General features: G+C 38.8%; 1 protein-coding gene across 2 annotated transcripts in view; it reads right to left on the bottom strand.

The window, feature by feature from the left end:
* Positions 1-15,981: 15,981 nt before the first annotated feature.
* The window catches only part of FGF13 (fibroblast growth factor 13), a 612,089-nt gene continuing 604,014 nt past the window's right edge, over positions 15,982-24,056 (bottom strand). For both annotated transcript variants that reach the window (XM_056130211.1, XM_056130212.1), the window contains 2 exons: positions 19,016-19,214; positions 15,982-17,369 (listed from right to left, as the gene is read on the bottom strand). In XM_056130211.1, coding sequence (XP_055986186.1) covers positions 17,233-17,369; positions 19,016-19,214 — 336 coding nt within the window. In that variant the 3' untranslated portion in view covers positions 15,982-17,232. The remainder of the gene's footprint in view (positions 17,370-19,015; positions 19,215-24,056) is intronic.

Here is a 24,056-nt window from a genome sequence, read left to right on the forward strand (position 1 = left end):
AGGTTTATATTATGTAACATAGTGATCATTTTATTTAGTATGTGTCAGGGTCTGTCTTAAGCTCTTTAATCTTCACCAGAAATCTATAATAAAGGTACAATTCTTCTCCCTACTTAATAACTTAAAAAATCCTAAGGATATGTAGTTCTTTGCTACTGTAATGATATATTATCATGTGAATAGAAGATGAGCACATCAACTAAAAATTCTGCACAGGCAAAGTCCATGTCTTTGGTAGTGAGCATTTGTGAAGGTATGTCCTCTTTATTCTTTGGATTTTAATTTTTTGACTTGATGTAAAAGTTTTGAAAGGGATCAGGTATACTTTATTGTTGATTCTAGTTGAAATCTCAACTTTGTTAATTATGTTCTTTAGAAGTTAAAAAATGCACGTATAATTCAGTGGTTCCAGTATGTTCACAATATTGGACAAATAATGATACTAATTCCAGAATATTTCACTGTGACAAACTGAGACTACGTATATACTAAAAGTAATTTCCCAATCATCTTTTCCCCAGTCCAATTCAACTATTAATCTAATTTCTTTCTTTATCATTTTACTTTACTCTGTATATTTCATATAAATGTGCATTTTTAACAAATACAATAGGTGACCCTCTGTGTACGGCATCTTTCACTTACCTTTATAGTTTTGAGTTTGATGCATTATTTTAGCAGGTGTTTGTACTTTATTCCCTTTTAATGATGAATAAAGATGAACTGTGTCTAGGCCACATTTTGTTTATTCATCCGTTGGTAGGCATGTAATAAAATTACATGGGAGTACAAAGTGTTTATCAAAACTCATACTATTCTATATGCCTCCTTACTAGGTTGTCACAAAATTAATGAAATCAAAATCTTTCTGCCCTTAGCCATGCTAAAGAAGACAAACTATGGCAAGATAAACAAAGGTGATGTGACGTTTAAAGCTCAATGCAGCAAATACTTTTGTTCACTTTTGGCATTTTAAAGATCAGTATCACATAGCTCAAATAATACTAGGGAGTCAAGATATCACTGTTTTACATCTATTTGAATGTAATAGCAAGGAATTATTTTCCAAGAGGTAAAATATAACAAATTATTTTTCTGGACTTTTTCTTAGCCATTTTCCATGTTTATTTATTTATTTTTTGTACCTTTGCTGTCATGAAGACAGAGAAACTGTAGCAACTCCTGCTTTCAGGTTTAGCAGTAAAAGAGTTGAAATAAACCAAATATATTGAATTGAATTGGATTAAGATTAAAAACAAAATTTAAAACAAAATGACAAAAGGAAAGTAAGCCAAATTTGGATAAGGTCTATGGATGATGAGTTCCTGATTTTTGATGGTGCACTTTGGGTATATAATTTTTTACCACTAGGGGAAAAAGGTAAAGGGAACATCAGACTTTTCTATACTTCTTGTGTCTTTCATGAATACACAGTTATTTCAAAAATATAAATGAATAATCAGAGTACACTAGTGTTTACTCATAGAGTTGTAACATAGCACTCTACCATATTTTGATAGCTTTCTTCCTGTAGAGAGAAGAGGTAGGAATGAGTCCGAGTTAGTAATAAGGACATTGAAAGGAACCACATTAGTCCATTTCAGTGAACATAATAGCAGAAGAAAGGTTCAGGAACACTATTTTATGGCACCACAAATTATATATCAAGGATCATCAAGTAATGAGGGACAATTGGTGGAATATATGCTTAGTGAATTCTGTCATTATCGATGGTGCTGTCGTTGTGTCTCTTGTGTCATCCCTTTGATAGAAGCATATTATCTAAACCTACATACATATTATGTAACTCTACATATTATATATGTTATATTTGCTGCTAGTCTCCACATAAATGATAAAAGAAAAAGAATAAAATTTTACTTATTTATTGCTACATAAATAATGCATGGCTCTGTCTTCTTCCAAGTGTTAGACATGGCAGAAAGAGCTATGGATCCATGTGCAATCTTTTTTATGACACATGTTATTTATGAGGGCTCCAACTTCATGACCCAATAATCTCACCATTACACCACCTCTGATTTCATCACATTTGATAGTACCATGACTCTGGGTGAGCACAATTATTTGTACCATAATTGTCAACAAAATTCTGTAAGATAAGTAAGATACCCTTAATTATCTATTTGAAACCAGTCACTTAACAAATGAAAATTTAAGAGAGCAGAAGTGACTTATTGACTACACGTTATTGATAAGAGTTAAATTATCTGCCTCACAAATTGTAACAAAATTAAAATGACAAAATTCTATGTTCCTCTCTACTGATAATGGCTTTCCTCAGGGAACAATATGTTGGAATGATCTGGAACCTGGACGAAAGGTATGCAGTAGTAGATTATTCACTATAAAATGAAGAAAACAAAACTTCTCAGGAAATCCTGACAAGTGCATACTTTGAAAATAAATTTCACAGAAATTGGTGGATCAAAACAAAATACTATATATTTTTTTCATTCAGTATGTTTTATTTGGTGCATACAGTCACGTCAATGTATAAAACCAAGTGAAAATTTTAGATAAACGTTATTGAATATGGGGGCAAAGCATGTGCAATTCTGATAAACTACTTTATCCATGCTGAAGAGCAAGTAATAGAAAAATGAAGGAAACTAAATTGACTCTGAAAGCACTATCAACTAGTGCTAAGAGGATACTTTGAAAAATAGGACTTATTAGTCAAATAATATATTTGAGCTGAAATAATTATTGAAATATGTATAATGTTAAGGTTGGGTGGTTATTAGATAACAGAATAGCCTTTGCTATTTGATCTGAGGAAACTACAACTAGAACCTCTAATATCTAGAAAGGCTGAACTTTTAGCATTTGAAAAACTACACTTTAAAACCTAGAGAGTACATTTATTTGTAATGACTGCAAGGTGATGAAGTGCAGAGTTAGAAAAACATTGTGTGAAGAATAACCTTACTTAAAAATGATCATATGGTTTTAAAGAAGAGAGTTATATGGCCTAAATAATTGTTAGGAAGATTATTAAGATTGTATATGAAGGAAATAGTGGATGATAGGAAAAGTAATCCAGGTGGGAAAATTCCAGAGAGAGTGGCAGTAATAATGGTAAAACAATAGAAAAAAAGGGTCAGAGAAAACCACAGGGTTTGGAACTATTTCTCACACACACCCAATCTTTGTTCAATCCTAGTGCTGCATTGCCTCCTTAGAATAGCTGAACATAGAACTGAAGGTCCCATGTACCTCCAGGTTAGATCTAACGATCCCTGGCAAGACAGAGAAAATATGCTACCACATCCTGGGGACCTAGCATACAACTGAATGGCCTCGTTGGCTAAAATCAGACTAGGAGTGCCCCCATGCACCCTGAACATTACTTTGGATGTGACCCCCAAATAGAGAAGAGATTGTAAAGAAGTACTTAGTGACTGTCATTCTAGGCATGCCGTAAGGATGGCAGTATAAGTATAGACCCTCATTCTAAGTATGGCAAACAAATAATTAAAGGACTTGCTTTATGGGCCTTGAAGCTGATAAGAATGAACCTATTCTTAGTTTGAAACAGTGTTGGGGAACGATAGAGCTACATTGTTTGTTGATGTGGTAGCAAAATGTATATAGTGGTTTGGGGTGTGTATATATTGGATTTAGTTGGAGATTTAATTTTGGACACTCATTGGCCAGCAATGTTAGGGAAAACATGATATAGGATGAATACTTTGAAGTAATGGAAATGTCAGAAGATTAAATAGCGAATCTTGAAAATTGCTCCAGATGATAGAAAAGGATATAAAAATTCTCAAAGGAATATGGCACCAGTAAAATAACCTCTATCAGAATGGCTGGAAATAAGTACTATTAAGGTTGTAGAGAAAAATGAACCCTCCACTTTTGATGTGAATAGCTACTATGGAAAATAGTGTGGTAATTTCTCAAAAAAAATAGAAAGAAACTACCATATGATCTGGAAATTTCACTCAATATCTATTTCAAGATCACAATAAGTGCTGATTCTAAAAGATAAATGCAGATCTGTGTTCATTAAACATTCATTATTTTAGCTTTTTGGGTCACACCCGGTGATGCTCAGGGGCTACTCCTGGCTCTGCACTCAGGAATGACTCCTGTCGGTGCTCAGGGGACCACATGGGATGCCGGGGATCAAACCCAGATTAGCTGTGTGCAAGGCAAATGCCCTCTCCACTGTGCTATCCCTCTGGCCCCATTAAATATTCTTTACCCTAACCAAGATCTGGAAACAACCCAAATGCCAAACAGCAGGTAAGTGGATAAAGAAACTGTTGTATCAATACATAATGGAATATTACTCAGCTAAAAGAAGAGGTGAAATATTGCATTTTGCTACAACATGGATGATACTGGAGAGTGTCATATTAAATAAGTCAGAAGGAGAAAAATATTGTATGATTTCAGATGTCTGATCTAAAGAAATAAAACATAGGACTACAAAATGTCCTATGAAAACAAATCTTCAGACTAATAACCAAGGTTAGCTAAGAGACAGTGGTTGTGCATGAAAGGTCCTATGGTAGAGGGGTATTGGAACTTTGGTAGTGGATGTGCTATGGTAACATTATACAACTGAAATGTAAACATTTTCACTCTTATAAAGCATTGATACATCAATAAAATAAAAGGACTATGGAGAAAATAACAAAAGATCAAGGAATTATTACCCGATTTCAAGACTTCCTGCTAAGTTACAGTAATTTTGTCATTACAGTACTGACATAAGAATCAATAAAACAGAATGAAGAGTCTAGAAATAGGTTCACACATACATGGTTATTTGATTTCTGACAAAAAAACCAAAGCAACCTATTGTGTAGAGTGTGTTTTAAACCAAGGAACCTGGAAAAACAGTATATCAAAATATTTTGTGAAGAACCTTTTACTATATACAAAAATTAATTTGAGTTGAATTATACATCATAAAAGCTAAGTATAAGACACAAAACAGAATAGTTATAAAATAATTTGTAACCTATACTATCAACATTAAAACTCCTGCTCTGTAAAAGACACTTAAGAAAACCTATGAAAAGGCCAGGGACACAGCTCAGTACATCCCTTGCACTATATATGAAGCCATGGGTTCTATCCCCAGCACCAATAAAGAAAATTAATGATGTAAAGTCTATAAAATCTGAGAAAATATTAGCAAATAATTTGCAAGACAAATGTCATGTTTTGTTTATGTAAAGAATCCTTACAAATCAATAATTAAAACAGCTGGTTTTTAAATGGTCAAACCAGGGGAGCAAGGAAATAGACAAATGGCTGAAAAGTCATATGTAGTGGCATTATTTTGGACTCCAATTTGCATTTTTCTGATGAGTAGTGATGACTCGAAGTATATTTTCCTATTCGAAACACATGCATTCTCACACTCTCACACACCACAGGGCAGTGTTCTGTACGTATTTAGTGTTCAATATTTTGGTTAATGTAATGATGCAGTCTGAAATGTTCCTGGGATCCATAAAACTCAAACATTACTCAAGCTGCTGTGTTCAAATGTTTTACATTTACATTAAAGGCAATCCGCTAGTATAGACAGCCTAAAAGAACCAATTCGTTTTGGTTTTGCAAGTTTTTGAAGAAGAAAAGAACACCAGGGTTGTAATCACCCAGTTTGTATAGGGTGTTAGTGAAGGGAGGGTTTCATATAACTGAATACTTATTTCCAATTAAAGTTTCACTTGATTAATCCCAGTATGAAAAGAAAATTTCCCCATAGTTAAACCCCATAATATCTCTTTTTCTGCAAGATTGACTCAATCTCAATCTATTTGTCCTTGTGTGAATGCTTTATCCAGACCTCAGTGGCGTGCTGTGTAGCACTGGCAGCTTATAAGGTAATAAATATCCAGGGAGCCAGCAAGCTGAGCAATTGACTATAAGAGCCACACTTTACTCAGTTGTCGCCCTTGTCTATTTCCCTTTAACTGTTAACTTTACAGATTTGAAAACAAATTCTTTTTACGCTTTGAGCAATTCGGCTACAGAATGTGCCAACACGTAGAACAAACCTAAGTGAACACTCAGTGTACAAAACTGTCTTACCTGGTAACACACCCTTGACTTCTAAACCTGGTTGTCTCAAACTTTCCCACTGAATGTCCAAGTGAGAAAGAACTTCGTGGAGATATTTAAGAGATATATGCATGTTTCTGAGTACTCTGTGAGGTACGGGAGATAAAGAAGAGGCAGTGTGTGGCTGTCTTGACAATTAGGAGAGGGTAGGGCGTTTGCCTTCCACTTGACTAACCTACCCCCAGCACCACATGGAGTCCCTAAAGCCTGCCAGGAGTGATCCCTGAGTGCAGAGTCAAGAGTAAGCCCTGAACGTCACTGGGTGTGATCCAAAAACACAAGCAAAAAATGAAGGACACACGGAGAGATAATTATCTAGAATTATCTAGAATTTTGCAAGTTCTAGAAGGTCTCCTTGCATGTTGATAGAATTACCACTGCTTAATGAATGCCCACAAAGAAAATGGACCATCCCCCTAAATGATGTGTTTTTGTGCACATTTTTTAAATCACTGTAAATATAAAGAAGAAAATATCAGACCCTTTTAATCATATGGTATTTGCAAAAGGGCTGATTTAGTACTGACTATTTTTCTCTGCAACAAATTCAAACTAACCTGTGAAATGGCAGAACAACATTTACGGATTCAAAAGGTCCAGGTCATGATGGTCCATTAAAGAACACCATCACAATGTGACTTTTCTGTTTGGATATTTTTTCTCTTTTTTTCTCAGTTGGAACTAAAGAGCAAGCCAAAATTAGACATTTCCTGTTGAGTGTCCTGTAGCTCATAGCACTGTCAGTCATTAGCAGAAAGGGCACACCTGAGTTGACAGAGTAAGCTAGCCTGGAAGTCTTGTGTTTTCAATCAGGGATAGCTAAATATGTCAAGGCAAACCATAGGACCATGTCATTATAGGGAGGGATGAAAAGTCTCTGTAATTATAGTTAAGAATTTGGGGTATACAAGTCGGAATGTACCTCACCAGAGAGTGGACCAGCAGGAAAGCCCAGATATGTGGGAACCCGTGACTGAGATCTTCAAGCTCACCTGGATCGAGACTGGGCCTCCTGCCCTCAGGTCCTCAGTTTTCCAGTTGCTTAGCAGTCACACCCACAAACTGTCCCTGGTGCCATGTAATCTTATCAGTGGCCAACAACCAGAGACTATAAACTAAAGCTCCCAGAAGAGAGCGGCACAGAACTTCCTGGACATTATATTCTATCCATAGCAAGCAATACAAAACAAATTGTCTAGCATTGCATTTTCAGCAGTTTTGAGTGGTGTTGAGACTGGTGTCAAAATATTGAATGTAACCAAAGTTGAGAGAGAGTATGCGGTTAATTGTCTGCCACACAGGCAGGGGAAGAGTTGAAACGGAGATGATGGTGATACTGGGGATTTTGGTGGTGGAAAATGTGCACTGGTGAAGGGATGGGTGTTTGATGATTGTATGACCGAAGCTCAAACATGAAATCTTTGTAACTGTATCTCACAGTGAATCAAAGAAAGGGGGAAAATAATAATAAAATAAAATTAAGATTCAGAATAGAATAAAAAAGGTAATGTTGAGTTCATGCCCAGTTCAGTCAGCTTGATCAACGGCTAAATTACTAATAAATGGCTAAATTACTCAAGGAGCATATTTTACTCCTACATTATTAAGAAAAATAATTTTATGTGTAAGTGTCCTATGCTAGCAACAATTCACCATTTGTTCTTGAGATCAGAGAGGGTTAATCATTGTATCACAGTCAGGCCCATATTTTGGTATTGGATGGTGGGGTATTGTTGCTATTATCAATAAAATGTAGAACTTGGGGTGCTGGAGTAATAGGACAGTAAGTAGGGTGCTTACCCAGGTTCAATCCCCCACATCCCATATGTTCCCCCAGGCATCATCAGGAGTAATATCTGAGTGAAGAACCAGGAGTAAGTTATGAGCATCACTGAGTTTGGCCCCCTAACAAGTAAAAATCTCTAGCATTGGTCTTGAGAAGCAAGGATTGGTTAGGAAAAGCCAGTTGCCTTGGAAAAGCCTTTTTTTAGTATAATTGTGAATAGAGAAGGGAGGGTAGCTGGCATTTTACATTTGGATGCCACATTATCAGAATTACGCAGTATTGAAGACATACTTGAATGGCATTTTATCAATATGATTTCTGAAAAAGTGCAGGTGATTTCTATCCCCCATGAATTCATTTAGACTATGATTAGAACACTTAGAAACAAATCGGTGTCCGCAAGTCTCGGTGCAATACAGAGAGTAGATTTGTGTTCAGAGAGAATGGTAACAACATGAGATCAAGAGTTATGCCATGGAGTCATGGTTCTGTCCTGGCTGGACAGCAGGTTTATCATTTCTGTAGACTTATCCCAAAGTCATGAAAGCATATGAAAGACCACAGGTAATTCAGGTGCCCACCTACAAAAGGCCCGAAGATCACTCCTCTAAACACTACTAGTAGTACATACTCAGCAAACTATAGTTTGTGAATCAAATTTGTTTATTCAAACATTTCTCAAAGTCAAGTGAACTTTCTTGACAAGGGTGTTATTATCATTGTTGTTGTTGTGTTTTGGGTCACATTTGGAGGTGCTCAGGGCTTACTCTTGATTCTGCACTTTGGTATCACTCCTGAGGTGGCTCAGGGGACCATATGTGGTACTGGGGATTGAACCTTGGTCAGCTGCATGCAAAGTGAGCACCTAACTTGCTGTATCATCACTCCAGCCTCTATTATTTTGGGATTTTTTTTGGTACCAGTGATCAAATCCAGGGTCTCATGCTTGGAACACTAAACTGTACCCTTGAGTCACATGCCCAATCCCAACAAGTGTCTGTAACAATTACAAATTTAGGCAAAATCATTACAATTATGATAGCATTTATGGTATCGATTCAGCTACTGCACCCCACCCTGACCCCCACAAAAGTGTCCAATACCTTCACCAATGTCTTTACACTACTTCAAGTCCAACTCATCATCCCCCTACACTCTCCCTTAGACCATGTCTTCTCCTACTGCTTGGTAATTTCACTTTTGAACCCGAGGCCAAGGTGTTGCCATTTTTCAGTACTGTGTATTTCCTTACAAAAAGAGCTTTTTAGACTTTCATGTGATAATATTTATAATATTTATAATATTACATTAAAGTTCCATAGAAGGGTAGAGAATACGCCAGATTCACAAACTGAGATTCACAAATTGCAGTTCCACAGACCAGAAGCTTACATATCACCTGGGAGCATGGTATAAACCCCAAATTTGTACTTACCTCTGATTGAATCAGTTGGACAATCTAATAGGCCCTCTAAAACTATTCTCTGAGTGCCTATGGGCTTTTTCATGTTTTAAAAAATTATTATTTCCTTCTTTCCTTCCTTTCTCTTACCCTTCCCTTCCTCTCCCTGCCCTTCCCTTCCCCTCCCTCCCTCACTCCCTTCCTTCCTACTTCTTTTCCTCAGTCCTTCTTCCCTTCTTCCTCCACCTGTCACCATCAGCAGAGCTCAGGTCTTACTCCTAGTTCTGCAGTCAGAGGCCACTCCTGGCAGTGTTCAGGGAACCATATGTGATGCAGAACCTAGATTTGCTGTGTGCAAGGCAAGAACTTAGCTGCTGTATTATCTCATACCCAGCATATTTTATCTTTCATCAAGCACATGGCAGGGCTATTATTTATATATGAGCTGGAGCGATAGCACAGGAAGTAGGGTTTTTGCCTTGCATGCAGCCAACATGGCCGACCTGAGTTCCATTGCTCCGCTCCTCTCGGAGAGCCTGACAAGCTACCAAGAGTATCTTGCCAGCACAGCAAAGCCTGGCAAGCTACCCATGACGTATTTGATAAGCCAAACACAGTAACAACAAAGTCTCATGATGGAGATGTTACTGGACCCGCTAGAGAAAATCGATGAACAATGGGAGGACAGTGAGAGTGACAGTGAGTTAATAGTGATGTATTGTGGAATTATCCACATATTTTGGAGCTTTGAGGGAAATACTATTGAACTATTGACCTATTTGGGATTTTTGTGTTTTTATATTTTGAGGGGGCATTTCTGTTTCTACAGAGGGGCTTCTCCTGCTCCAGAGATGCTCTTGGCAGTGTGTTGGGGTCAAGAAGGTGACAAGGAATGGCCTAAGACATCTACATGCAAGTCTGTGCTCCAGTTTGTTGAGCTATCTCTTTCATCCCTAAGTATTGCCTTATTTAGACACCACATTGTGCTGAAAAGGGAACTCTCATCCACTGCTGTAGGACTGTTGTCTAATTCAACCCTGGTGGAAAACAATATGGAAAGTCCTCAGTATATTTAAAAGTTGAGCTGCCAAGTCACCAGCAATTCCATGTTTCATCATCTATCCCATGGACATAAAAACATTCACTCAAAGGACATATGAACACTTTTGTTCATTGCAGCACTTAGTGCAATAGCTAAGATATGGAATCAACTTAGGTACCCAGTGCCAGATGAATCGATTATGAAGATGTGGTATATATACACAGTGGGATACTATTCAGCTGTAAGGCATAAGAAAACTGCAATTTGCTGCAACCTGGTTGGAACTGGAAGATATGTTGAATGAAGTGAGCCAGAAAAAGAAAGACAAATACAGGGTGACTTCACTTACCCATAATATATAGAATAACTGGATCAGGAAATGTAGTAAAGGGGAGATGCCTAGATTCTTCCTGGCTCCAAAGTTTAGGGAAGAGAAAAAGAAGGAAAGAAATCAAGGAGGAAGGAAGATAAGAGGGGTAGTAATGGGGTACAGGGCTTGGGACTTTGGCTGTACTGCTGATGTGGCAAAGTGGGATAGCTATGTATCCAAAGCACAAACTCGACGACACTGAAAACATGAGATCTAAGTTGGCACCACAGAACTTTGTAATGTGCTTGACAAGGTGGCAGGCAGGTGGTGGGGTGGGGAGTTGGGGGTGGGAAGAATATGAGAACACTGGTGGAAGGAAGTTGCCGCTGGCAGTGGGATTGGTGTTGAAATATCATACACCTAATTATCAACTATCAATAATTCTGTAAATCACAGTTATATACATAAAATTATTTTAAAAAACACCACAATCTGTTAGAAATTACTTCAGGTTATGCTGGGAGTAAAGTGTTCTTCTCAGCATTTTCACCTTCTTATTTATACCAGGCATCCCTGAGACCATATCCACATGATAACCAAGCTCATTGAGGTTTCTCAGGAGTTCAAGATGCCGCTCTGTCTAACATTCATTGATTTAAAGAAGGCCTTTGATTCTGTTGAGACAGAAGCGGTCATTGAAGCCCTAGCCAATCAGGGCATTCAAGCCCAATACATCAGGATCCTCCATGAGCTGTATTATGGATTGACTACCAGGATCTCACCATTCTACAAAGAAGTGATCATCCATGTCAAGAGAGGGGTTCAGCAGGGTGATACCATTTCACCGAAATTCTTCAGTGCCACCCTCAAGAATGTCATGTGACGACTGGAATGGGAAGGAATGGTAGTGAAGGTAGATGGTCGGCAAATACACCACCTCCCCTTTGCTGATGACATCGTTCTAATAACACCAAACATCAGCCAAGCGGCACAAATGCTGACCAACTTCGACCGTGAGTGTGGAAAGGTCGGATTACAACCGAATCTCACAAAGACAATGTTCATGAGAAACAGTCTTGTTCCTGATGTTCCATTTACTCTCAATGGAATGACCATCTCTGAATGCAACAGTTATATGTACCTAGGTCGAGAAGTCAACATGATGAATGACCTGGCACCAGAGTTACGCAGAAGAAAAAGAGCAGCTTGGAATGCCTTCAAGAGCGTCGAATAAAAACTAAGAGGACAAAGAACCTCCAGCTCCGAGCACATCTCTTTGATTCCACTGTTCATTCTGCATTAACATACGCCTCAAGAGACCTGGGCCCTAAAAAAACAGGATGAGAACGCTATTCAGGTCTCTCAAAGAGGAATCAAAAGAGCTATGCTTGGAGTATCACGCTTCACTCAAATGAGAGATAGAATCAGAATTCCGACCTCCGTCAACACTCAAGAATCAGGGACGCTGGACACGTAATGAGATTTAGAGATGACCGCTGGACTAGAGCCATTACCGACTGGATTTCACGGGACGTCAAAAGATCGCGTGGGCGTCCACCTACGAGATGATCAGATTTCTTCATCAAGACCCTGAATTATCGGCACGAGGCTCTTCATGTTCCTAGAATGAGCAGATGCCATTGGGCTACACTAGCACACAACAGGGATGATTGGAGATGTTACTGGAGCCCGCTCGAGCAAATCGATGAGTAGTGGGGTATCAAGTGATCAAGTGATCCCTGAGACACCAGTACGCTTCTTTGCTTCTTACCAGAAGACCTATGCAATTACTGAGGAAGGAAAAGGCAAAATCAGCAGCCCAAATAGCCAATGACCAAATCTCATAGGACTCAGAGCAAAAATACCATTGGATAAACATACATTGCACGCTTTTATATAGTGTAGTATTATTCGACTACAAGGATGAAATCTTGCCATTTGCATCAAAATGGAAGGAACTGAAGGGATTATATTCAGAAGCATAAATCAGAGGTAAGACAAGTACTGCATGATTTCATTCATGTTTAATTCCTTACATGGAGTGAGATGTGAGGAAATAAAACATATGAACAGACAAAACAAAGTAAAAATAGATCACTGGTTAGTGATAAGCAAACTGTTACATCAAAAGAGAAGGGTGGGAGGTATGGTTGGATTTATTATTTGTTTCATCACTGTCATCCCGTTGTTCGTCTATTTACTTGAGCAGGCGCCAGTAACATCTCTATTACTCACAGCCTTGAGATTTTATTTTTTTTATTTTTTAACTTTTTTTTTTAATTAGTGAAACACCATGAGGTACAGTTGTAGACTTACAAACTTTTATGCTTGGGTTTCAGTTATACAATGATTGAGTACCCATCCCTCCACCAGTGCCCATTCCCTACCTCCAATGCCCCCAGTATCCCTCCCACCCTCCTTCCCCCCATCCCACCCCACCCCTGTGGCAGGGCATTTCCTTTTGTTTTCTCTCTCCTTTTGGGTGCTGTGGTTTGCAAAAGAGGCATTGAGTGGCCATCTTGTTGTAAAGGATGTTTGGAGGATTCGCTTGGGATGCGAGATGCATGCTGAAAGTAGACTATAGACCGAACACGATAACCCTGAGATTTTAGCCACCTCTTCTCACTTGTCTTTTCCCAACCATTGGAGGCTTTTTCAGGGTCCAGGGAATGAGACCTCTTGTCCTTACTGATTTTGGCATATCGAATATACCACGGGAAGCTTGCCAGGATCTGCCCGAGTGGGTGGGATACTATTGGTAGCTTGGTAGATCTCTCAGAGAGGCATATATTTATATATTTCTCTCTATGATTTGTTGCCTACTGTCTGAACCCCATGAAATATGGTGTGGTAATTATGGTAAATGGATAGAAAGTGTCTTATAATGTGTCGTGAGGCTGCGAAGTGGCCACGTGGTCCGGAAAGCAGCCTGGAGCATGGCAGCAGTTGGGTAGTGGAGGTCGGTTGCCAGGGCTGGGTCCCTTGAGGTGGGGGGGGCTCTCACCCTCCCCACTCTGGGGTGTCCTGAGCGAAAACATCCTGGCGTGGAGCCCGGTGGCATGGTTATTACAAATGATGATAACCATTATTTGTTTACTTTTAATTTTTTGTCTCATCTGACAGTGCTCAGGGTTTATTCCTAGCTCTCTGTTCAGGAATACTTCCTGGAGGAGCTCACAGGATTATATACAGTGCTGAGGATTGAACTGGCATTATCCACATGTAAAGGCAAGCACCATAACTCCTGTATGATCTCTGAGGCCTGGAATTTTTTTTAAATCACTGTCACTGTCACTGTCCTCCTGTTGTTCATCAATTTGCTCGAGTGGGCCCAGTAAAGTCTCCATTGTGACAATTGTTATAAAAAAATAAAATCCGGACACAATGTACCAATTTTACTCTCTTCATGGAAAAGTTGTGAGACTTAAGAGGGACAGAAGTTGAGTGAGTTTACACTCATCCTACATGGTACATAGATTTCTGAGTGCCAAGCTAGGAAGGCAACATCACCTCTGATAGACTTCAAAGCTCAGGTGGAATGAGACTTAAAGACTTTAAAAAGAAATCACTAGACTAGTTTGAAAGACTAAGAAGGAATGACTGCACTCATTTGTGAAATATAAAATAGCATATTATGGAAATGACACCCAAGGACTGGAGAGGCAAGGATCAGGACAATTGGTCCATGGTTGGAAGTCTGCCTCATGAGCTGGGGGAGAAGGGAGTTGTTGGGATAGAGAAGGGTCAACTAAGTCAATAATGATTGGAGGGATGGCTCGGGATGGGAGATGTGTGCTTAAAGTAGACAAAGAACCAAACATGATGACCTCTCAGTATCTGTATTACAAACCATAATACCGAAAAGGAGAGAGAAAGAAGGAAAGTGTCTGTCATGGAGGTAGAGGTTGGGGTGGGGTGGGTGTGGCGGGAGGAATACTGGGGACATTGGTAGTGAAAAATGTACACTGGTGGAGGGATGGGTGTTCGGTCATTGTACGGCTGAAGCTCAATCATGAAATCTTTGTAACTGTATCTTATGGTGATACAATAATAATAATTAAAAAGAAACAGAAGGAATCACAAGGGGACTTGGCTAGGCTGGGCTAGAAGTTACAGCAGCATCCAGTTCAAACATTTTAAAGAATAGGCAGCCTTCCTCCTTGCAAAAAGCATCCTGTATGGGCCCCCGGTAGCTTTATCTGATCCATGCCTTGAAAAGCAACTGCAAGTTGTTGTTTTCCTGTCTCCTTCACTCTTGCCTTTCCTTACCTTCCAGCTATGCCAGAAGCTTAACTGTTAGTCAGTGGAAACTTGGAGCCGCTAAATATCATAGACAATAACAATTTCTCTTAATCCCAGAAGTGGGGCATTTAGATATTTACTTGGAGTTAGATGGGGATACTCTGTGTATATAGTTGTGCCTGCATCTTTTATCTAATAAGAAATGAGAAAAGGGTTAATGACAGTCTGAATAGCAGAGAGAATACTAGAACATGGGTCTCGTTTGTGGAATTCCTTTACCGAAAGGGAAGGAGAGTAGCTGCTCCAATCTGAAATAGCTAATGTGTTTAATACACTTTATTTATTTATTTTTAGGGTTTTTTCAATATATTTTTTTATAAATTTTTTAATGAATGACCGGGAGATACAGTAACAGACTTACGAACTTTTGTGCTTACGTTTCAGTCATACAATGATCAAGTACCCATTCCTCCACCGGTGCCCATTCTCCACCACCAATTATCCCAGTAGCCCTTCCACTACCCCCACCTCATCCTCCCACCCTACCTTGCCTCTGTGACAGGGCATTCCCGTTTGTTCTCTCTCTCCTTTTGGGTGTTGTGGTTTGCACTGTAGGTATTGAGTAGCCATCATGTTAGGTCTATAGTCTACTTTCAGCTCTCATCTCCCATCCTGAGCAGACCCCCCAAGCACCCTTTACTTGGTAGTCCCTTCGATGGATCAAGGATACTTTAAAAAGCATTCCTTTTGTGAGCAGGAGATAGCTCAATGGGCTGAGAAGATTCTTTGCATGCCGGAAGCCTGGGCTTAATCCTCAGCACCCAAAGTTTCCTGAGCACCACCCAAAATGATTTGGGCACAGAACTGAGAGCAGCTCCGAGCATCACTGCATGTGGTCCAAATAAAAAAAAAAAGAAAAGGAAACACATTCTATACCACCAAGAGTATTCATGTTAATATGAATCTCTAGGCTGTAGATTGTCGGAATGGCAGTGAACTAGTGCACTTAATGCAATTTTTTAACTCTTGTTTCTACAAAAGTTAATGTCATGAAATAGATGTTCAATAAATACACATCAATGATTTTTGAATGAATATAAAGAGTTTATTCGGTGCGTATTTGTGTATACAACAACAAATATTAAACAAGTTTTTTTAAACATTTTTTGTGCACAGGACAGAAAACTGCCTGTACATGCTATGTCCACTTTGGGATCACAGATTTTAACAATTATTAATGCACAAAATCTTACATATCATGCAACTCTATGCCAAGATTCCAACTTTCTTCCATGCAACAGATATGAAGATCTAAATGGAAACCTAGCTAAGTCTTAAACACTTTTCCAGAAGCAAGTATAAGTATATGTTGTTTAGGGGTAACCAGTCTTAACATTTCCTTGTACACAATATTCATGTGTCAAATACAATAACAGGAGGACTCATACGTATACAGATAAAACACTTCTTATTTTAACAACACGAGAGACATCACAGTTCCACAGTTCCTGTCTTTATGCGAGAAGCCACAACAGTGTAACGTGATAACACAAATGGAATTAAGAGAAATCTACACTTCAGGATAAATATTTGTAAGTAGTCTTTACTCACTGGGGTTGACAATAGAACTCAATTTCTACATACAATGTACAGCACAAGAACTCGACCAGAATACTACAAATCTAAAACAAAGTTACTGGTGAAAGCATAAGAACACGGTTACCTTGAGCCTGAGATGCCAATTCAGATTCAACCCTGAATTTGGTTGATTTCAATTAAATGACACAGAGTCAAATAGTAAACCACCGAGTTTCCAAAAACCATAAATTTGCACTACACCAAAGTAAAGGATACATCTGAGTCAAGCGTAGATAGAAAACATTAAGCCAAGAAAACAACACAGTTCACATAATTTTTTTGCCCCCACAAAACATTTAAGCATTTATTTTTGTTTTCTTTTTGTTTTTTGAAGAGCAGTTGTGGTCTTTTCATTTTTCTTGGTTTAGAGAGCATTTTTTATCAGCATTAGTGAGTGCTGTGAAATACTTTTGGTTTGTCATCCCCCAAACAAGAGTGAGATCATGAGAAAATTGAGCAGTCTTTCTCCCAGATTTAGTTCTGTGATAATACTTGGCAATCTTTTGCACAAGCTCAATCTAAATCATGGGGCTTTAGATCATAAGAAGGTTTTAACGAAAGGCAGAGAGAATAGTGAATTCTGCCTATTTGGTAAATGTCGTTGAAAAATTTGAACTTTTGGGTGAAGGACTGCTGAAGAATTCAACAGCACCTGGAGGTAAGGTTCTGTTACAGAGCCCTTGTTTTGCCCTCACTGGCTACGTTGATTCATTGTGACTCATGGATTTGCCTCCGTTCAGCACGCCGGAGACACTTCTGCTCTTGGTTGGGGTTCCGCTTCCAGATCGGGAGAACTCGGTAAGATCGTGCAGTGACGGCTCCTTGTACATAGCCACTGCAAAAGCACAAAAAGATGTGTAAAGGGCATTTGAATGGGCACACCATGCTGGCCCTCAACTTTTATTCTGGTTACCAGAATTTCAGCCAGACCCACAAAACTATGCTTCAACTGAGTAGGAACTGGATGAGAAGAAGCCCAAACCAGTCTTGGTACAGTAGTCTGCAAAGAATTCTCTTGCTAAGCTTCCACTGCTTGTGGTGATATATACTAGCGCAACATTTCTCAAGTGGGGGACATATCAGTCGCTGTGTGATCCCACGCTATTCCAAGGAAACCCAGGTGAAAAACGCATAAATGAGGGGGGGTGGTGCTCATGGCAAGAGACTGGAGGGCAACCAGTAAGTCAGGGCCCAGCAGGAAGGAATCAGCACTGGTAAAGGGCCCTGGTCAACCAACAAAGGTTGAGAAACACTGCACTAGGATTTATGGAAGATGTGTTTACTAAGCCTCTCAAAAGTTTAAATATGACCTACAACTTACTGAACGAAGTACTTATTGAAACTTAAAAGCATTTAAAATATTAATTCATGTGCTTTAATGAAACTCAAGAATCTGTTAACACATTTCTTTATGTAATCAATGGTAAATACTATGTTGTGTAGTGCAGTCAAGAGCAGTATAAGATTATACTATGGAACACATAATACATGCTAGGTAGTATTTTAAATGCTTCACAGGCATGATCTCATTTAATGCAAGTAAGAATCCTGTGAAGTAGGTGCAATTATCCATGGTTTACAGATCAGGAACTTGAAGCACACATAATTATTCTTCCCAAGACCATCAAGTTAGTAATGAGTCATGCTGAGATTTAAACAGAAGTTGCCAAGCTTCAGAAAATGCACTTTAAAGCAGGGTTTTACTGATTTGATTGGGCAATAGATCTCTAAGCCCACATTTTGATCCCAGGTGGGTCAACTCTTGAACAATTTATTCTTTGTTTGCATTTCTACCCCTTTCCTACTATGTTTAACATCCTGATCTTCTTTTTAAAAATCTATTATTAAATTTTATTATTTATAATTCTTTACTGTTCACTATCCTCCCATTGTTCATCGATTTGCTCAAGTGGGCCCAGTAATGTCTCCATCGTGAGACTTGTTGTTACTGTGTTTGGCATATAATTCTTCATATCTAGTTTATTATCACTCCTCCACACAACTTCAAAAATAGGCTTTCAGTCCTTTCTTATCTTCCGTACTCACAAATATGCTGCTAGTTTGTTGATAATGTGTGGAGAACAAAACTATCAATGAAAATTTTGTGGACTCTATCACTGGGCCCTTTAAGGGATTCCAGAAGCTTTCCGAGAAGTGTCAAGTATGTATACATTTTTGTTCTGTATTATTGCCCGGGACCATTTTGGTATAATTGGTGTTACTGGCTTCACTGAATTAGCATTTAAGCTACTTGCGTCTAAGGTGCTGCTGTGTGAGAAGGTATTAATGGAATTTAAAATCAAGATATTAGGTGCTATTCGCAATGCTTTCATGTTTTTTTGAGGACTGTAAAATGTTTATAACTTTTTATATATCAATGTCTTAATGTGAAAGATTCTATCCCACTCTTCTAAAGCATGGTAAAGGTTGATTTAATACCGCTGCTCATTTAAACCATCTCACCTAAAGTATGAAGCTTACCTTTTAGTGGCTTGGGCAGAAAGTGGGCTGCAGGCTTGTTCTTCTTCACATGGTTTCCTTTCATGATCTCTCCTTCTTTGTTCAGACCTAGATACCACCCTCGGCCTGACTGCTGCTGACGGTATATCATTGAAGAATACGTCACATAATAATTCTCAAACACCGATTCTTTGAATTTGCACTCAGGCGTGAAATGTTCCTGGAAGGAAAGCAAATAAACAAAAGATCAATATTTACAGCTATGGATTTCATGGTGAACCATGTGAGATTGTCCTTCAGAAGTGAGGACACTCCTGAAGGTTGTAATGGCAAGTTTTCTATCTTAATGGCATGAACTATATCATTGGAAACCCAAGCTGTATAAAATATTTCACTTGAAGTTTTAGAAAAAAACACACTCAAAGTGCTGGTTTTACTAATAAATGATCAGCTTTCTGTAGTAATAGAAAAAGTCAAACCAGTCATGGAAATATAGTACAGTGGACAAGTAATAGAGGTGGAGATTAAAAACATCAGAAAAGCTTCACATGAAGATTTGTTCCCTTCAGGTTAAATATGGGTAATAAACTTACTTTACAGAAGTAACTGCACTTTTTTCATATATGCCCCAGTTCCTATTTACCATAAATGTCAACTGCTCATGACTGACATTCATATTTTAGTATTAAAAATCTGGCTCCCAGTAATTCTAAGGTGCTGCTACAATAAAGGCTACTTTTTGGTAAACAAAATTGATTTTTTATCATTGGACCCTGATTTAAAAAAAATCTTCTTTTGTGATTATAGTAGGCTGACCAAGATTCGAACCCCCATACTGCATATTGTGCCCTGAGCCCATCATGAGTGATTCCTGAGCATAGAGTCAGGAGGAAACCCTGAGCACCATCAGAAATGGCCCTAAAACAAAACAAAATCTTTACCTCATCCTTGCCTTCTAGTAACATTTGCAAACAAAACAATATAAAAGCAAGGAATTTACAATAAGTTAGAAATGAAAAACAGAAATGACACAGCACCCCAGTGAACGGAATGTGATTTTCTGCAACACACTGGCTGTGTTTTGTTTGGACTTGCCCAGACAATGGAAGGCTTCCTGACTCAACACATGCTTCAGGAATGAAATAAAATAAAACCTTCCAAGTTCTTTTGTATATGTGCATGTATGTATAAAGAACAGCTATCAAAAATGGCCATTTGAAAGCCAAGTGAAATGAAGGACGGGTTTTAATCTCTTAAGCATTCCATGCAACAGCAGAGGGTTCACAAGGAGTGGAAGCCAATGTGGAAGACACTTGTTTGCACGCAACAGTGGCGCCAAGGAAAATATAATTTTTTCAGCTTGCTGAGATATCCTGGGGAATGTATTTTAACAAAATTCTTTTAAAAAGCTCTGAAACTCTTGCTATTGCAAGCCTCCTGGAAATCTGTTCTTCTGAACTGTGGCTCTATATTTCTACCTGCCTTCATTTTCATAAGAGATATCATCCTAAACAACATACATCATCCAAATAACAGGATCTGAAGCACTCTCAGTCACTTCAGCAAAGAGGAACAAAACATTCTTGTGAGGTTGCATTTCCCCCCAAACACAAAAATTAACACATACTAGCTTTAAAACTTGGATATTTTTAATCATCTGGAGCTATAAAATTCATAAAACCTGAAATGATAAAATGCATAGAGGAAAAGATAAGCCAAAACCTGATTTTGATTTCAATGATATCTTTGGGGACTCAACGCCAACAACAATGAAAGCCAAAGCAAAACTAAACAATCTGGACTACATCAAATTAAAATGCTCACAGTGAAAGAAACTATCAGTAAAATGAAGCAGGATAGCTATCTCACAAGGGTGAGTGTAGACTTTGCATGCAGGAACCCATGCTCAATCTCTGGCACTACATATTCCCTTGAGCACCGCTGGGAGAGGCCCCTGAACTATAAGAAGACCCCTGCACAGAACCACCAGGTGTGGTCCAAACAAACAAACAAAAACCAAACAATCAACACACAAACATACGCATACACACAGAATTTTGCTTGGAAACTGAAGGCAGGCAGGCTTCACAGAGAGAGTGTTATTTTAGGTGAGTCTTGAAGGATGGATAGAAAGTCAACCCCTCCCCCAAATAGACTAAGAAAAATAGATAAATCCTAAAACCACAGTTCCTCTGACCTCTATTACTATGTCCTCTCTCCTTATCCCAATAGGTCAGAGCTCAACATTTGTCAAGTGCTCCCACTTAGTACTTCAGAGGACCCTGAAGTTCATGAACATCATGAACTTCCACTATCATTGCCAGTGCTCTACTTTGTACTTGCACAGTACACTTTTACTGGCATGAATAGCCTCCCATGTGGTCTCATGTTATATTAAAAGATTTGCCTCTTCAAACTAATTTTTGGGGTGCTGGGCTGATAGTGCAGTGGGTAGAGCATTTGTCTTGCACGCTGTCAACCCAGCTTTGATCCCCAGAATCCTGTATGGTCCCCTGAGCACCGCCAGCTGTGGCGCAAAAACAAAAAAAAATAATCAACTTTTTAAACATTAAAACATTCTGTGTTCCAGGAACTTTTGATCCATTGCCTTGCCTATAATAAAAGGACAGCTTGATAAAACATTTAAAATTATGTACACTTTAGTTACTACCATACTTTCAATCTCATCCCCTCAGATCATAGGTGCCTTAACAAATGCCATTTATTTCCTGAGTAGAGGGTCCCAAACTTGCCCAGAATAATCAGCCTTTTTCAGAAGAAAAATTTCATAAGGTGTTTTTTCTGAAACCTACCTTCCTTAAGCAAGCAACAGGAAGTGCCCCCAATCCCAATGATATCTAAGGCTATTACTGCACCCCAGGCCATTCCAGTGACCCCCCAGGGCTCTGTCCACTTTGAGAAACACTGATTTAGAATATCACTCACATCTTTATCTACTGACTTTCCCTTCATCCCTCAGATGTATTTGCCTCTGGGATCACAGATGATGATCTCGCCCAGTCAGAACTTTATCATACATGTATCTTTGCTCCCATCAGTTCTCCCAGTTGATCACATCAATTAGAATCATTGCCCTGTGACTCAGTCATATATACGATTAATGACCAAAGGCAGGGAACTTCTCTTTTTTTGCTTTTTGGGTCACACCTGGCAATGCACGTGGGTTACTCCTGGCTCTGTACTCAGGAATTACCCCTGGTGATACTTAGGGGACCATATGAGATGCTGGGAATCGAACCCAGTTTGGTCACGTGCAAGGAAAATGCCCTACCTGCTGTGCTATTGCTCCTGTCCCGAGAACTTCTTTTATGTCACAATCTATCTTCTATTCTCATGAATTAGTGGTCTTATTGACCGGAAAACAGTAGACCATTCAACTCTTCTTTATTACATTCGAATTTTAGAGATTCATATCTGAATCTGAGAAATCCCATGATTCAGAAGTACAAACCACCAGAAAAATTCTGCATGGAGGATAGGGTGTTTGTCTTGCACACAGCTGACCCGGGCTGGGTCCCCAGCATCTCCATATGGTCCTTGAGCACAGCCAGGAATGATTTATGAGCAGAGAGCCAAGAATTACCTATGAGTACCTTCAGGTGTGACCCAAACCACAAAATAGTATATATCTACAGGGAATTTTCTTAATATCATATAATGAAAGCAGCTGTATGTAGAAAGATGCTGTCCCCACATGAACAGATCCTGCATGTGTGATTTAGTATCTGTTAAGAATAGCAGATACTACAAAGATACTGGCACCTACATTAGGAGAAAAAAAACTTGGCAATTGTTACAACTATTGGAAGATGGCAAGGAAGGACTCAATGAACTGAGTTCTCTGTCACATCCTGGCAATTTCTTAGTCATCTCCACTAAATTTGGACTAAAAACTCAGTAGAGAAGGACAGAAATGAAGCCAAAAAAAGAATGTTGAAGAAACCAAGGGAGTGTTCTGTTCTTTGTGTGTGACACTGTCATTTTATCCAGTGCTGGAATGAGTAGGCAGATGAGACTTGATTTTGATCAAATGTGGAAGAAATAAATGTGAACATCCCATTCAACATCAGAAAGGCTACCAAAGCAAACATAGTGCAGTTACATTTCTCTCTGTCTCAGGCTTAATGCACATAAAAATATAAACAGAATTTGATCCTAGCCAAGGAAGCCCTATTCCAAGGAGAATAGGCAGATACAATGGAAAGAAATCAATGTTTGTATTATCTAGATATATTTATTGATGTTCTTTAAGAGAGCACCAGAGTGACCTGGAGAATATGTAGGTGCTAAAAAAGGCAACAATAACTGTGCTCTGTATTTAATTCCCACTGGATAAATGACTTATTATAATGACAATGAATGAATGAATGAAAATAATGTCAAGTAGTCTTTACAGCTACGAATACTGGGTGGGCTCGAGAAGGAAAGGTGTTTTATATCTGCTAACATGTTATGCAATAATTTCTCTTAAAAGTTGTTTTCTTCTCTTGCATATCTCTGCTTTTGCAGAGGAACAACATATTTTCAACTCGTGAAAATACCGTCTCTAAACTTTCTCCTCTATGCCATCATCTCTATCTCCCTTTCAAGTTCAAGAAAAATTTTCCTCAGTAAATACTAAATCTTTTTATCTAACAGATCAAGATCCGTTAGTGATATTGATCATATCTTCTTAGGTAATGAAGAATTTACTCGAGCTGCAAGAATGGAATCAATTTTTTTTAAAAAACAACGTATTCACTATTTGGGGACCAAACAGTTCTTTGAAGGTTGAAATATCACTGAACAAGAGAAGATATTGGAAATCCTCATGTCAATTAAATAAAGACACATCAACTGAAATGACAGGAAGACCTGTAGTGGGAGATTTCAGTTGCCCTCATCTGCATGCAAAGTGTATTCTTGAATTCCTTCCAGGAAGTGGCTTGATTTACTGATCTAAAGGAGGACTCTGCAACAGCTGGGTCAGCAACAGTTCCCCAAACTGAAGGACCACACCCCAATCAATGAGAAGCCAGTGCCGCTGACTCTCTTTTCCAAT

Source organism: Sorex fumeus, unplaced genomic scaffold (genome assembly GCF_029834395.1).
Source record: "Sorex fumeus unplaced genomic scaffold, SorFum_2.1 ptg000075l, whole genome shotgun sequence".
Taxonomy (NCBI): Eukaryota; Metazoa; Chordata; class Mammalia; order Eulipotyphla; family Soricidae; genus Sorex; species Sorex fumeus.